The sequence below is a fragment of the Gopherus flavomarginatus genome, chromosome 10, assembly GCF_025201925.1.
Source record: "Gopherus flavomarginatus isolate rGopFla2 chromosome 10, rGopFla2.mat.asm, whole genome shotgun sequence".
Taxonomy (NCBI): Eukaryota; Metazoa; Chordata; order Testudines; family Testudinidae; genus Gopherus; species Gopherus flavomarginatus.
This window is the reverse complement of record NC_066626.1, coordinates 44,455,164-44,471,734: the sequence shown is the minus strand read 5'-3', so window position 1 is coordinate 44,471,734 and position 16,571 is coordinate 44,455,164. Positions and strand designations below refer to the sequence as shown.

Below are 16,571 nucleotides of genomic sequence, written 5' to 3'. Positions count from 1 at the left end.
TCAAACAACAGGGTCTGGCGATATCATCGCTGCGAGTCCACCTGGCAGCTATCTCCACCTTTCACCCGGGTGCGGATGGTCGCTCTGTTTTTTCTCACCCGACGGTGTCTAGATTCCTTAAGGGACTGGAACGTTTATACCCTAACGTCCGACTCCCTGCTCCAACCTGGGATCTTAACTTGGTGTTGTCTCGGCTCATGGGACCCCCCTTTGAGCCGTTAGCTACTTGCTCCCTGCTTTACCTCTCTTGGAAGACTGCCTTTTTAGTAGCTATCACCTCAGCTAGGCGGGTGTCGGAACTCCAGGCTCTTGTGGTAGACCCCCCGTATACAGTCTTCCACAAAGATAAGGTACAGCTGAGGCCACACCCTGCCTTTTTCCCCAAGGTAGTCTCGTCCTTCCACATCAGCCAAGAGATATTCCTTCCGGTTTTTTTCCCAAAACCTCACTCCTCAGGCAGGGAGCAGCAGCTCCACTCGCTTGATGTCCGTAGGGCTCTCGCGTTCTACGTGGAGAGGACCAAGCCCTTCCGCAAATCCCCCCAGCTTTTCGTGGCGGTAGCGGACCGCATGAAAGGGCTTCCTATCTCCTCCCAGAGGCTATCCTCTTGGGTAACGTCCTGTATCAGGACCTGCTATGACTTGGCCCACGTCCCTACGGGCCGTGTGACTGCGCATTCTACCAGGGCGCAAGCGTCGTCGCTGGCTTTCCTCGCCCGTGTGCCCATCCAGGAAATCTGTCGGGCAGCGACCTGGTCATCGGTCCACACCTTTGCTTCCCACTACGCCCTGGTCCAGCAGTCAAGAGAGGATGCGGCCTTCGGATCTGCAGTGCTCCATGCCGCGACTTCTCACTCCGACCCCACCGCCTAGGTATGGCTTGGGATTCACCTAACTGGAATGGATGTGAGCAATCACTCGAAGAAGAAAAGACGGTTACTCACCTTTGTAACTGTTGTTCTTCGAGATGTGTTGCTCACATCCATTCCACACCCGCCCTCCTTCCCCACTGTCGGAGTAGCCGGCAAGAAGGAACTGAGGAGCGGGTGGGCCGGCAGGGATATATATTGAGCGCCATGGCGGCGCCACTCCAGGGGGTGACCTGCCGGCCCACTGGAGTTGCTAGGGTAAAAAGTTTCCGACGAACGTGCACGCGCGGCGCGCACACCTAACTGGAATGGATGTGAGCAACACATCTCGAAGAACAACAGTTACAAAGGTGAGTAACCGTCTTTTTCTGCTGGATATTTAATTTTTAAAGTATTTGCCCAACAGTAAAACAAAAAACAAAACAAAAAAATCAAACCCCAAATCCCCATAAAATAAATCACGACAAAACATTATGCCATTCTCCATTCACCACCACCACCACCACCACCAAGATCTGTGAAAATAAAAAGATCAGTGCTGGCACATGAAAAGGTCTAATTTGTTTTGGTGAGAAATCTCATTACAATGAATACCTTGCCTTTCTCAGCTGTCTTTTGTAGTCCCACTATTTAGGCCCCATCATAGCATTTGTTTGATTTTAGTTTTTAGTTTTTTACTGTCCTTGCAAATATACTTACATCTGGAAGGGACATGACAAAGTCATGCAGCTGGGCCTTCTTTGCTGCTTCTATAACTTCTTTCATAGTGATCTCTTTGCTGTTATCACCATATTTAATATTATCAGCAATACTACAGTCAAATAACACAGGCTCCTGAGACACTATTCCAATTTTAGATCTAAGAAACTGTATATTTATTTTCTTGGAATCGTGGCCATCTATTAACTACCAGTAAAAAAGACAAAATATGATACATCATTTCGGACTTGTGACATACAATGAATGAATAGCTTTTGCTGAAACAAAATAGTCACAACAACAAGGCTCTAAATATATACAGCTTTGTAAAATGAAGTCTGCACAACATCACACTACTGTTAGTAACTAGAATGAGAATACTGTTTAGATTTAGCATCTTTGTTTTTAGCAACTAAATACATATATTGTTTGTGTCTCTGATCCAGCAAAGTACGTAAACCCATGCTTAACATTGGGCAGGTGAATAAACCTGCTGAAGTCAACTGGAATTTAAGCATGTGCTTGAACTAAGAACTCTTTGATTACTCCAATTATTTTTTTTTTCAAATGGAAAAGAAAAACAAGCTAAATTGTGCACTACCTACATGGGGAGAAGATTTCTGACAGCTCTTTAATCTAGCAGACAAAGGCATCAAAAGATCCAATGGCTAGAAGCTGAAGCCAGATGAATTTAGACTAGACATAGATGCACATTTTTAGCATTGAGAGGAATGAACCATGGTGGGAACAATTTACTTAGGGATGTGGTGGATTCTTAGGCACTCACAGTGTTTAAATCTGAATTCATTTTAAGAGAGGTTCTCTAACTCAGACAGAAGTTAAGGGCTTGATGCACTAATTACTGAGTGAAATTCTATGACCTGTGTTATGATCAGGCAAAATGATCACAAGTGTCTCTTCTGGCTTTGAACTCTATGGAATTATACAGGTCCAAGGAGGTAACAGTATAGTGCACCAGGAATGGCTCCAGGGTTTTTGCCGCCCCCTAAGCGGCAAAAATAAATAAATAAATAAATAAAAGCTGTGATCGGCACTTCAGCGGCAGGTCCTTCCCTCCGATGGGGGCTGAGGGACCCGCCGCCAAAGAGCCTGACATACCGCCCCTTTCTGTCGGCCGCCCCAAGCACCTGCTTGCTGCGCTGGAGCCAGCCCTGTAGTGCATTTTCTGAGTGGAGAGCAACACGCACAAAATATTTGTATGCCCATTGTGACCAAAGAACTATAGTAGGCCAAATGCTGAAGTCTTTACTCAAGGCCATGTGCATTGACTTTTAAGCAGATTTCACAACTGATAGTATGATACATGGACCTTAACTACTCAGTTCTTACTCAGGCAAAGCTCCCGCTGATATCAATGAGAATTTTGCCTACAAGAAGAGTGAGCAAAAACCAAGGGTCAGCTCATTCTAGGTGGACCTTCTTGAAGAGGCAAGTCTCATTTTCCCTCCCTAACTTTCTCAGATGTCTCTACACTTGGGCTATGTGGATTCTGAGGGGCAGGAGGGTATCAAAAAGGAAAGGTGCTGCTCTCCGTGACACCGTTCCGATCTGTGTGCCTGGATTTCTGCATAGAGGTGTATTACCTTCTTCTAAGGCCTCTTTATGACTGTTACAGAGCATCAGCAGAGAGAACCAACCAAGGTTCACTAACTTAGGTTGGATCATTGGAGAACTTTAGACTGTAAATTTGAGGAAAGATCAGGAGAGCTACACCTTAATGTGAATGGTGTGAAAATCCACTGAAGTGATCCTCAGCTGTGCAAATGTTACTTAGTGCCTCTTTGGCAAAATCTCCTAGGTAACATTGGAGAAGAACTTTGGAGTCTGAAGATTTCTGCAGCTGGCAAGCACTAAAAATATCCATGTAGCAAAAGCTGCTTACCACACGTCCTTTGTCAGGGTCATAAAAGCGCTCCAGAAGCTGGACGCTAGTGCTTTTGCCACATCCACTACTTCCAACCAATGCAAGTGTCTGCGCAGGTTTAACAGACACTGAGAGGCCATTCAAAACTTGGATGTCAGGCCGAGAAGGATACGTGAACCTGCAGTTGATAAATTCAATGTTTCCCTTGAAATTGTCCTAGTGAAAAAGTAAGAAAGAAAGTGCTAAGAATTGAATTCTAAAGAGTGACAAAACTCCGCACATTAAATATGATTCTTGTTTCCACTATTAGTTTTTGTGAGTGACTTAATGCTTGTGAAATAACCCTGGAGACTGAGGAACCCGAAGACTGACTGGCTTGACTGTCCTGGGACAGGAGTCTTCTATTTAGCCAGAACTATGCTGCTGTATTCATTCATTTTATCAGTGGAAGCTTCCCCACACTGCACTGCAACTAGCCTAAAATAGAAAGGGACTAACTTTTGAGCTGAGATGGTAGTTCATTCTCCAACTCCATTCAGAGGTTGTGATTGCCAAAAGAGGTGCCAATTAATGCCAAATTTGATGGTGTTTCTGTGATATGCTCATACAAGAACCAGGAGATTATAAACATGCTTAGCAACTGAACCCATCTGGATTTAAATCACCGTTGTAGAGGTGGAAGAAAATCTCATTATCCAGTGAATCCATCCCACTCCCAACTGTCAGATCAGTTATTAGTATGTATTCACCATTTATTAATACTCCGTGTGAAATTTCTGGCAGACTGGGAATAATTTGACTGCATGTCTCATGCTTACATTATAGCACATAGCTCAGTACTTCCCAAAAGCAAGGATATCTAGCAAATATTCTGATGTTAACTTACCTTGCTCACAAACAGAGGTGTGTATGGAATAATCCATAATTACTGGGGTTTCAATACCTATATCATTGGGCTGAATAATGACATTACCTGCATTACTCATGTCTACTCTTACCCATTTTTCTCCGCTATCATTGTAAACACTGATTTGGGGAACCCGATCCACCAGTTGAAAAAAACGTGCAGCAGATATTTTTGCTTTAGCATAGTTTGGAGTATAAGAAGAAGCTCTTCCCAAAGCAGTGCCACTGGTCACAACAGCAGAGATCACCCTGCAGTCGAAAATGAAAGCTTTTAGCTCGTGGGTTCTGTAAATTTGTGAATTTTATTGTAAACAACATACTTCTGTAGTATAGCATGTGCCTGTCTGCAAGTATCTTCTTACCTAAACACATAGCTATAATGAAGTCCTTCATTCTCCACCAAAAAACCTCCGTATCGATAAGAGACTGAATTGGCTATGAACACTATACATTGGGCAAAGCCAAAACAGATTCCATAAACATTTGCTTTACTGATTGCAGCTCTGTATGGGATTTCCAGCTGTTCTTCAAATGCTTCAATAAACTTTCTCTCCTTCCCTATGCCAGCTACAGTCCTAATGTTAGAGAGGGCTTCACTGGAAATCTGAAGAAAAAATTAGGTTACAGGTAAAACATTTAGGAATCACTCTGAAAAAGTGGGAAGACCTTCTCTTTATCCCACTTTTCAGTGAGAGGGCAACATGATTGTTTGGCAAATTATAGAAACTAATGATGTACAAATTGGTTCAGATACAATAAGAACTGATACAAACCTCAAACAGGACTTTTTCTGACGTCAACCCTCCTCGGACTAGACTCCAGCAAAACATTCAAGCTGTGGATGGCCTTGCTTGGGTTCTTGCACATAGGTGAATTTCACTTTGTATATGTCACCAGCACCACTATTCCTTACTGTGTCCAACTCCAAACAAAGAAGTGTGGTTATTCTGGCAGACCCTCTCATCAGCTGAAACCTGGCCTTCCTCAACTTCCCATGCTGATATTGTGTTGTGCTGGGAAATGCTTGTCTGGCTGAATGTAGGACTAGGGATTTGTACCATATATCTTAGTATGACTGGCATTTTAGGCAGCAATCTCTAGCTAAACTGAGCAATACTGAATATGCCATAATGCTAAATATTTTTATATATATGGAACTGTGGGAATGCTGGTGTTAATCATAGATGAAACGTGGATTTTTTTTGTTTGCATTTTTTAAGAACGTTTTTATTTCAATTGTTTTGTTTCTGGTTTTTTTCTTAAACCAGTGGTCTTGGGAGAAAGGGTGATAGTGTCCCGTTCTCTTTCTTCAGAGCCTAACCTTTTATAAATTAAAGGCAGCTGAATTTACTACTTAATCTTTTCCATTAATACCTTGCCAGTTCATGTTCAAGAAAAGTGGCTAGATGGAACATACAGATGAGAGTAAAATCCTGGCTGCACTGAAGCTAATGGCAAAACTCCCATCAACTTCAGTGGGATCAGGATTTCAATCAGAGGGTAGAGAAGGAGCAATCCCATGCCTGACTGCATGTACAATCTATTGTATAATAGTATGATGCAGTGCAGGAAGCTGGTATCAATTCCCCATTGTTTTTTTCTCTGCTTTGGAAACTTTTTTGAGATGACTGATAATTGTAAGGATAGCAAAGAGTCTTGTGGCACCTTATAGACTAACAGACTTTTGGAGCATGAGCTTTCGTGGGTGAATACCCACTTTGTCGGCTCGTAAGGATTACAATCTAGTTTTGTAGCTTATAAAGTTAGTCTCAACCCACAGTGGAGCTATATTTTCATCAGTGGAAGGCATACAGCGTTTATTCTATACCAGATTATTGCTTCATTCAATTTGTCTTGTGTATTTTAATTCACAGGTTTGTCATGTTTCAATATACTTGCTGTTTGCCTTGCCATTTGTAATGGCTCAGTCTGTTTTGCCTTCTCTTATCTATGTATAGATATTCTTACTAAATTTTGTTTCATTGCCTATGAAAGCTTTCTGCATGCAGCACAGAGGAAGTGACCTGAATATGAATACTTAAAAATGATTTAGGTCAATTTTCCATTCTATTTTTTCCAGGCTAGCGTGTAGAATTAGTGCTGGAGCATTAGCATGTACCTTGAAGGAGAGAATAAATAGGCCTTGCGAACGTGAGTACAGACTGTCTTTCTATATTTTAAAATGGCAGATAAGCAAGCATTGTAGAAAAGACTTAAACAAACCCTTTTGTATTTAGATGCTAGGCTGCTGAATAAATTGGAAAATATCACCAGACATAATCAGTCATTGAAGCATTGAATGTCCTTTTCTTCCTAGCCTCTGGGTCATTCCATTGAGTAATGGCTGATGCACTGGCCATTTGTCAAGTTCCTATCTGTACATCAATTTCAAGATGGTGTTCTGATTGATCATTTGCTGTAAATAATTTAGCCATTGTGAATGAGAGAATAGTCAGCATTAACTCTTCCTAGACTTTGGGTGTCTTTGTTTGAACTAGTGTTATCAACACCATGAGGTGTTAATTATCTTAATTCATGTTGTATACAGGCATGTTATTTTTTTTTTTAGTTTTCCTGGAATTCTGTTAACATGTAAGGATAATCTAAATTTGTAGAACTTATTCATTTCTACAGTTTAATTTATTTAGACTGCGTATCCCTGTTTGTCTGACAAACTGTTTGGCCTCAGTCCCAGAGATGGAGGACTTGTGCTGTATAACTCTGCCAGCAAGCCTACTTCTATGAAAAAAATCATTCCATAATCTCTTTTTTCCTCTGCATAAGGGGGAAAAAAGGAAGTCTGCACAATTACTAAATGAGGAGTATTTCTAATACCATGTCCTCCAACTGTCCCCATTTTCTTGGTGCAGATCAGTATTTGCACTGTTCTACCAGGTACGTTTTAAAATGGATCCAGTTCTGGCTACTGGCAACATGTGGCTGGCAGCATCAGTGACAGATTTTAAGACAAGGAATCTTATGAATGCTGTCAGGGCAGCTGCCCTGTTCACCTCCATTTCTGACTAGGAATGGGGAGAAAGGACAGCTGCCATTCTTTGTCTCTTCCCCACCTCCGTTGCTGCTACATACACTAGAGGTCTTCCAGCAAATGCAGCTAGTGGCTTTGGCTGAAATGCTCTCTAAGTAATTACTGATCTGATTGAGTGCATATAACCTTGCCACAGAGACCCCTTTTAAGAACCGCATGTGAAGCATCCCCTAGATGTTCATTGCCAAAAGAGCATGAAGGTTTGCTAACGAGGAAATAGGGAGAGAATGGGAGTGGGAGCAACTGAAAGAAGGCAGACAATCAGGGAACACTGCACATACAACTTATTCCTCCCCGTGAAGGCTCTCACTCCTGTGATGACTTGCTTAACAAACTTGACCTGTATCTATTTCCCTTTGGAGAACACATACTGCAGTTATAATGTACACTTTGTTTGGTATCAAAATGAGACAGCAGAGGAAGACATGCTGCATGGTACAAAAAGTCAAACCAAAAAAGTTTACATAGGAAAGGCTTTACTGTGCTATGTTCTAGCTTAGAAAATCCAACTGATGTGGAAACAGTGAGCTCCTAAAATCTAGCCCATCCAGTTGCAGAATACAGCTCACTACAAAAACAACCCAGCTGTCTTTAAAATAAGCAGATACTGTTTTCTGGGTTAGTGCTGAATTCTAGAATGCAATGATTTCTTAATGCACATGACCATTGTTTCCTGATGGGCTACAAAGAGTATAAGAGGGTGCCTTCAGATATGCATTTTAAAAGCAATAAGCTATAAAAGAGACTGGAATTAGAGACTCATATCTTACCGTCCGAGGTCATAGCCTTTTTGAGGAGGAAGTCACATTCCAAGTAGTAAGTACTTTTAGAGCTGGGAAAGTCACCATGAAATTTCAGTGGCCTGACAAGCAGAAATACTGCCCCCTGTATATCTCTGCCACTTCTATAGCTTCTGACTCACTGATAATTCCAACTGCATGAGCCATGACTGGCACACACACATGCCCCAAATGCCTGCTAATCTAAAATTAGTTTTCAGAAAACATTACCTGCCCAGTAGTTTCCATAGCTTGCTTGTCCTGCGAGGCAAATCCTGTCAACATTTTAGCCTGCACAGCTCCAGATAAGGCTAAAAAGGGCAGGAAGCACATTATAACTAGAGTTAGTTTCCAGCTGAAGTAGAAGGCAATGATAATGGCCACTCCAATGTTGGTTAAGGAACTGACAATCATTCCTATCTGAGAGCCGGTAGCCTTAAAAGAAAACAAAAGTAGATTACTGACTTGTATTCCCACAGTAACATCAATCATCATATATGCTTCAAAAGACAATCAAATACCTTCCCATCAAGCTTGGAGCATTCTAGCTACTAAAATAACATGGCATGGATTAGCATGTTTAGACTGACTCCATAGGTATTAGCCCAGTCTAGCTGTCCTCTTTCCCACTGGAGTCAAATGAGAATTTTTGTCAAAACAAAGACCGCAGACTCAATCCCTAAATGTTCTCCTGACTCACAAGCCTTCCCAAGTACTAGGAAAGAAAAACAGCATCTAAGAATGCTAATAGATGCAAAGATGTAATTGGTGAATTTTTACCATTTAGATGACTCCCTTTGACTTCCATAGAAGCTGCTCATGAGCATCAGTACGTGGCATTTGGCCCAAATATTTATTTGTTTTATGTATTTATTTATCTTTGAACAGTAAAGAGGTGCCCATAATAGGCTCTATGAACCCTAACATATAGCTAGAAATAGAGCAAAATTCCAGCAGAGCTGAAATAATCAAACAGTACTTGGCAAAGATTTTAAAAAACAAGTACTTGGCAAAGATTTAAAAAGGGATGAATCACAGTTGCTGTTTATCCCTATTTCAGATAAAGTTTAAAAATACCTTTGGTAATTTTATCTTTGCCTCGTGCACTATGGGAACATTTTTCTTTCTGACAATTTTACTGTATTTGGTTGGTCTGTCTCAGCAGCAACAAACATTTAACTTCACTAAATGGGAATTAAATTGTATATTTAAAAAAAGTTTGAGCTCTTAAATCATTAGGTGTGAAATTCATCACCCAGGTGTGGCATGCCAACACCCAGTTCCAGTTTGTCGCACTACTTTACCTCTCTACTAGAGCTCCAAGGACTAGGGGGGACTGGGACTAGTGGCTGTTTTGGGAGTCTCCATCCCCACTGCGTACCATGGAAAGGGTCTCTTTGTGGGCTCTACATTGGTCAGTGTGGAGTGCAACAATGAGACAGGTTACAGGCTCTGTTCCTACATGGATCCTCTGGCTATAACATGCCACATACATAGCACAAAGTGGCTGCAACTGTTATGTCAGATACTTAGAGGTGGTGCTGAATGGGAACAGTTAGCTCCACAGAAATCCAGGGAAGTTTGGATATACATTCAGCTCTGAACCTGGTGACTGGCCTTATACCTGTATGTACCTAGGGTTGTTTCTCCCTGTTTCGTTCTGATTTACCTCACGTGGCTAAGGTGTACATTAGATGAGACATTTCTATTTATGTATTTTTATGTGTTTATATATCACTCCCTAAGCTGATGAGGAAGTTGTCCAATCAGAAGACTTCCCTTCCTCACAGCTCATTTCTCTCCATTCTCAGAAGCAGTGGAGAGGCAAGTGTGTTTTATTTCTGTTAGAAAATGAAGTTGTAAAGAGAGGGAAGTCTTGAAGGCTAGCCAGAAGCAGATACAGAGTAGGCACACAGTAAGCAGCAGTTTGACAAGTGGATTATTTGTTTGTTTCTTTCTAAGGGAGAATTTAGAAAACCTGCCACATTATTGCCTAGCAAGGCATAACTGAGCAATCTCCTGAGCAGGTCCGGTGTTCTGTTAATTCAGTAACTACAATGTTTTCTGATTTGTGTGTGGGAATTTGAGCTTAAAGTTTTCTCTTGTCTCTACCCCCCTTGCACCCTTTCTTTGTTTTAAAAGAAAAGTTAACTCTTTGTAAAACAAGATGTGTAAATGGTGAGGGGAAGAGAAAATAAATCCTTTACTGTGAATTGTAAACTCTGCTGTCTGGCAATCAGCACTGTGAAAACCATAGTATTAAATATGTGATAATTCAGTGTCATGAAAAGTAATAAATCACATGCAGACAGGGGAAAAAATTTACAGGACTTGCCTTAAAAATGTTTCAAAACAAATTCACCTTAGGAGATGAGAAATGGACAAAATATGCAAGCGACGATACAAAATTAACACAACTAAACCTAACACTATTTGTAAAACAATTAATACTTTAGAGATAACTTCTATCCATATATTAGAAATAAATAGGTCCATGTCACCATTATATGTGAAATCTTCTACATCTTTATACATGTTATTGCTAATTTGAACAACATAAGTATTTTTTCAAGCTAGTAATGTTTTTATAGTTAAGGTTAGTGGATCAATAATATGTAATTTTCAATTTTTTTTTATGGTTGGATTCACTTTGAATAATAGTTTCATTCTGAAATGCTGGTACAGGCATAATTGTAGTTTGGACAATAATAGGCCATTTTACTGCTGGGAGCCATCACCTGGTGAGTATTATAGGAAAGGAGACAGTGGCAGCTAGCTCATCTGTCTTGTTGGGCTGGGTCCGGCAGGCATGACCACATACAGGTGTTGTGATGTTGAATTCATCACACCTCCACATGTATTAATAGCTCTTTGGAGGAGCAACTAGCCATAGGTGGTGCCTACCAGGTTCATAGAATATCAGGGTTGGAAGGGACCTTAGGCAGTCATCTAGTCCAACCCCGGGCTCAAACCAGGACCAATCTCCAACTAAAGCCCCAAATGGCTCACAACCCTGGATTTAGCAGGCCAGTGCTGAAACCACTGAGCTATCTCTTCCCCCCCCCATTTGTGTTGCTTAATAAAGCACCAGCAGATCCATGTAGATATAGGTGTTCTTTGTAGATTCCTGTTTTTAGGTAACCTTCTACTGTGCCTAATTTATTAACTATTGCCATATTTGGGTTTACTATTGGTAAAGATACCATAAATACAGTATACATAGAGTCTGACATTCAACAAGATTGTTTAGAATAAGATGTGCCTTGATTAGGATGTGGTATCACAGAGCCCAAATTCTGAAGAGTGCTAAAAGGAATTTGTTTATATGCTTTAACACATTGCCAATTCGCAGAAGTTCCTTTTGTATATTTGGGACAATACTATTTATTTAGGTGTTTATTTTCAATAAGGTTTGGCACCTTTACAATTTCAACATTTCTTAGTGTATTGATTACCTTGTCCAATGTGTAGGCACCATAAGTGGTACAAATGAATTTCATTCCCACTTTGTTTTTTGCTTTCTTATTATTAACTTTAACCAATTCATTGATTCTTTTGCCTGTCTATTTAAACAAATGAGCAATGTCATGCATATTTAACAGTGTTCCTGTCTTCATTAGCTAGACTCGCAAGTCCATCAGTCATTGGTGAAACACTGTTAGCCCCAGCATATTTAATGTAGCTGACATGTCTTCTTTATGTCTTGAAAATCTACTCTATCTTAACTGATATACTTAAAAAGGCCTAAAACAGATCCCATAATTTGTTTTTGCTTTGTAACTAAGGCTGTCGATTAATCGCAGTTTACTCATGTGATTAACTTTAATCACAATTGATTGCAGTTTTAATTGTACTGTTAAACAATAGAATATCAATTTAAATTTATTAATATTTTTGTATGTTTTTCTACATTTTCAAATATATTGATTTCAGTTTCAACACAGAATACAAAGTCTTACAGTGCTCACTTTATATTATTTTTATTACAAATATTTGTACTGTAAAATGATAAAAGAAATGGTATTTTTCAGTTCACCTCATACAAGTACTCTAGTGCAATCTCTTTATTGTGAAAGTTCAACTTACAAATACAGATTATTTTTTGTTACATAACTGCACTCAAAAACAAAACTATGTAAAACTTTAGAGCCTACAAGTCCATTCAGTCCTACTTCTTGTTCAGCCAATCCTTAAGACAAACAACTTTGTGTACATTTTTGGGAGATAATGCTGCCTGCTTCTTATTTACATTCCACCTGAAAGTAAGAACAGGCATACACAGGGCATTTTTTTAGCCAGTATTGCAAAGTATTTACCTGCAAGATATGCTAAACATTTTTATGTCCCTTCATGCTTCAGCCACCATTCCAGAGGACATGCTTCCATGCTGGTGACACTCATTAAAAAAAAATGTGTTAATTAAATTTGTGACTCAACTCCTCTGTGTTTTACCTGCATTCTGCCATATATGTCATGTTATAGCAGTCTCAGATAATGACCCAGCACGTTGTTTCTTTTAAGAACACTTTCACTGAAGATTTGACAAAATGCAAAGAAGGTACCAATGTGAGATTTCGTGAGTGTGTGAGTGAGTGAGCTACAGCATTTGACCATAGGTTTAAAAATCTGAAGTCCTTTCCAAAATCTGAGACAGACGAGGTGTGGAGCATGCTTTCAGAAGTTTTAAAAGAGCAACACTACAATGTAGAAACTCTAGAACCTGAACCATCAAAAAAGAAAATCAACCTTCTGCTGGTGGCATTTGACTCAGTTGATGAAAATGAACATGCGTCAGTCCGCATTGATTTGGATCATTATCAGTCAGAATCCATCATCCGCATGCATGTCCCCTGGAGTGGTGGTTGAAGCATGAATGTGACATAAATCTCTAGTGCATCTGGCATGTAAATACCTTGGAACGCAAGCTACCACACTGCCATGCAAATACTTTTTCTCATTTTCAAGTGACACTGTAAACAAGAAGCGGCAGCATTATCTCCTGCAAATGTAAACAAGCTTGTTTGTTTGAGTGATTGGCTGAATGAGAAGTAGGACTGAGTGGACTTGCAGGTTCCCAAGTTGTACATTGTTTTATTTTTGAATGCAGTTATTTTTTGTACATAATTCTACATTTGCAAATTCAACTTTCATGATAAGGAGATTGCACTGCAGTATTTTTATTCAGTGAATTGAAAAATACTATTTCTTTTGCTTTTTACAGTGCAAATATTTATAATCAAAATAAATACAATGTGAACACTGTACACTTCATAGTCTGGGTTGCAACTGAAATCAATATACTTGAAAATGTAGAAAACATCCAACAATATTTAAATAAAGAGTATTCTATTATTGTTTAACAGTGCGATTAATTGAACAATTAATCATGATTCATTTTAAATCACATGATTAATTATGATTAATTTTTAATCACTTGGAGGTCAGACTAGATGATCATATTGGTCCCTTCTGACCCTAAAGTCTATGAGACAGCCCTATTTGTAACTCTTCTGTCCTAAAAATATCAGAGTAGGACTGAGTTTTCTGACTCCCAATAGCATCTCTTATTTGCTCATGGATATGCAGCCTGTCTTTCAATTGGTATAGAAGCAGATAATCTAGACATAGTATTTTTACACATTTCAATTTGTGCCATATTCCAATGTAATTAATTTAAAACCATAGATTTATGTATAAATTGTATATTATTAACTAAAGTCCTGGGTATTGAAAGAGGGATGACTCCACTCTTTGGTCCTGGTTCCACTTTTGGACATGAAATAGGTTCTGTGGTTGTCGCCATGGTAATTGCTACAAGCGGGTCTACTACCCTTAGGGTAATTCTTTTAGTTTCTGGTACGCGGGACCTGTGGTCTTTTTTCCTTGGAGAAAGTGTTAATACTTATTTTATAAAACCCTTGATATTCCTTTGTTAAGCTCTTAACTAGCAGGGAACCATTTTTGGTTCACCTAATTTCTATTTACACTGTTCATTGCATTTAGATAGGAGTAAATCGAGCTGCAGTAACTTGTCCAGTTTCCAGATTGGTTTGGTAACCATAGCCTGCCTTTCTATATTCTGTATTGGGTTGTGTTAATCATTGATTAATAAATTCCAGATGAGCTTCATTATTTGACCTTTTATTAATAATGGAACTGAAACTAAACCCAAGAGTTGGGAAAAGTTTTTGGCTTTGTTCATTTCACAGCTGTGTTTATTGTGTATAGTGCAGTCACTAGAATCTTCAGAGAAGGCAGAGAATACTGCGTTAGGCTAGAACAAGGCCTTCTCTTATGCAGCTACTGTAAGGCAGAGTTGGTGTTAAGAAGTTTGTGCATGCAAATTAAAATGGAACATGTAAGTGTTTGCAGCTTAATGTAACTGTAAGAAGGGGGAGGGAGATGGCTGCTGATTTCTGAGATGCTGGGGAAATATTGACTGCTTGCTGCTGACAGGAAGCTGTAGGCTGCAACTTTTTCTTCTTTCTCTCCCATTCTTATTTTAAATTCCATAAAACTCCAAGAAGGAAAAAGTCCAGCAAAACTCCTATCACCAGCTTAAAAAAGTCCATACATTTCTTTCTGTGTTTGTAGAAACAAAATTACTTGCTTTAAATTTAGAACCAAGTATCAGTGCTAATGTTGACCACACACATAACTCATCAGCACACACCTTCAACCAGTAGGGGGTGCTAGAATATGGTGCTAACAGGCAGCCTTCCCAAAAAATAAGAGCATTACTTCTGCAATATTAGTCCATGAAGGCCTGAGACTGATCCCAAAATGGCATCCCTTGTAGTAGTAGAGAGTGCTTTTCTTAACTGGATTGTTAGCATAAATCACAACAGCCACATGTAATAAACTCCACACCGCGCTGAAAATTCTGTTTAATCAGTGATATTACTATTGATTAATTTGGTTGAAAATGACTGTGATATGTTTCAGAAATATACATTTAGTTATTATGGCAAAATTCCACCTTCAGGAATGAGAAATTGAAGATTATGTCCTGAATTCGTCTTTCAGTTATATTGGTGACTTGTGGTAACTTTAGTGACTTTTATGGCACTGATCTATTTACACTGGTACAATGGACAGCAGGATCTGTCTCTAGTTCTGCATATAGTTCTTTATACGGAGAGTAACTAATTGCTGTGCCAGTCTATGCTAGATAGAGCATACATTGGAAATAGCTTAGCTAGGCAGAGTGAGGGTAGAGACCATGAGATTAGATATATACAGAGGTGAAAGTAAGCTGGTACTGTACTGTATGGCATACCAGCAAGAGCCAGTACGCCGTGCTGCACTGGACTGGCTTCCATGGTGGTGATTTAAAGGGTCCAGGGTTCCAGCCTCTGCGAGGAGCCCTGGGCCCTTTAAAGCACCGCTGGAGCTCCAGCAGCCGGGCTTGGGTGGGAATTTAAATGGCCCAGTGCTCCTGCCACTGTGGGGAGCCCCGGGCCCTTTAAATCCCCACTGGAGCTCTGGCAGCAGGGCTCCCACAGTGATTTAAAGGGCCCAGAGCTCTGCGGCAGCTGGAACCCCGGGCCCTTTAATTCGCTTCTGAGCTCCAGGGTGACTTAAAGGCCCTGAGTCTCCCAGGCACAGCTGGAGCCCCAGGGCCTTTACATCGTGAAAGGCCCCGCCTCTTCCAGTTGAGGCCATGCCCCTGCTCAGGACTCCAGCGTACTGGTAAGTCCTTTAAGTTACTTTCACCCTTGGATATATATTTATATTACTGTTTACACACTAGATAATTCTTGTGACATCACATACCATAGTAATGCAGTAATTAACATGGAGCAAAATAATTCCTATTATATGGTTTCTTACCCCTTGAACCTGTGATGCATCTGTTGCAAGTCTTGTAGTCAAGGCACCAGGGCTGTTTCTGTGATCATCAAACCAACCAATCTCTTGGCCTAGCATAGCTTGGAAACCCATTTTCCTTAACCGTCTTGTAAGCAACTCACCAGATTTTGCAAATGTGTATCCCTAGTATGCATAAGAACAAATACACTTATTATACAGAACACATATATGCACACAAAGCCAGACATGAACAGAAAAAAACAGAAACTAGCAAAGCAGAAGTTTAATTAATTGCCATTACCTGCAGGAACTGTGTGAAAAATGATACAGCTCCAACAAGGACAAAAAGCAGGCAGATGCCATTGATCAGTGCTCTTTGCTCTTCTTTATCAGGCATGGAAAAGGTCTTTTGGAAAAAAAAAAGAATGTCATAACATTAGATTGTCAATGATAGTATTAGCGTGAATAAGGTGAGCAGAATTTGTCTATGCCAGTGAAATATAGTATAAAGTTTTCATGTCAGCCTCTAAAGATCAGGGTCAGATGAAAACATCCTGGGCTAGATCCTCAGTT

The 16,571-nt window shown here is 40.1% G+C and overlaps 1 protein-coding gene across 1 annotated transcript in view; it reads right to left on the bottom strand.

Annotated features, from left to right (window-relative positions):
- Positions 1-16,571, bottom strand: part of ABCB11 (ATP binding cassette subfamily B member 11) — a 60,497-nt gene that overhangs the window by 7,676 nt on the left and 36,250 nt on the right. Inside the window, exons 12-18 of the mRNA XM_050916263.1 lie at positions 16,300-16,404; positions 16,020-16,181; positions 8,418-8,621; positions 4,721-4,962; positions 4,451-4,607; positions 3,471-3,668; positions 1,568-1,774 (exon numbers count right to left, since the gene is read on the bottom strand). Of these exons, the coding sequence (XP_050772220.1) occupies positions 1,568-1,774; positions 3,471-3,668; positions 4,451-4,607; positions 4,721-4,962; positions 8,418-8,621; positions 16,020-16,181; positions 16,300-16,404 (1,275 nt within the window). The remainder of the gene's footprint in view (positions 1-1,567; positions 1,775-3,470; positions 3,669-4,450; positions 4,608-4,720; positions 4,963-8,417; positions 8,622-16,019; positions 16,182-16,299; positions 16,405-16,571) is intronic.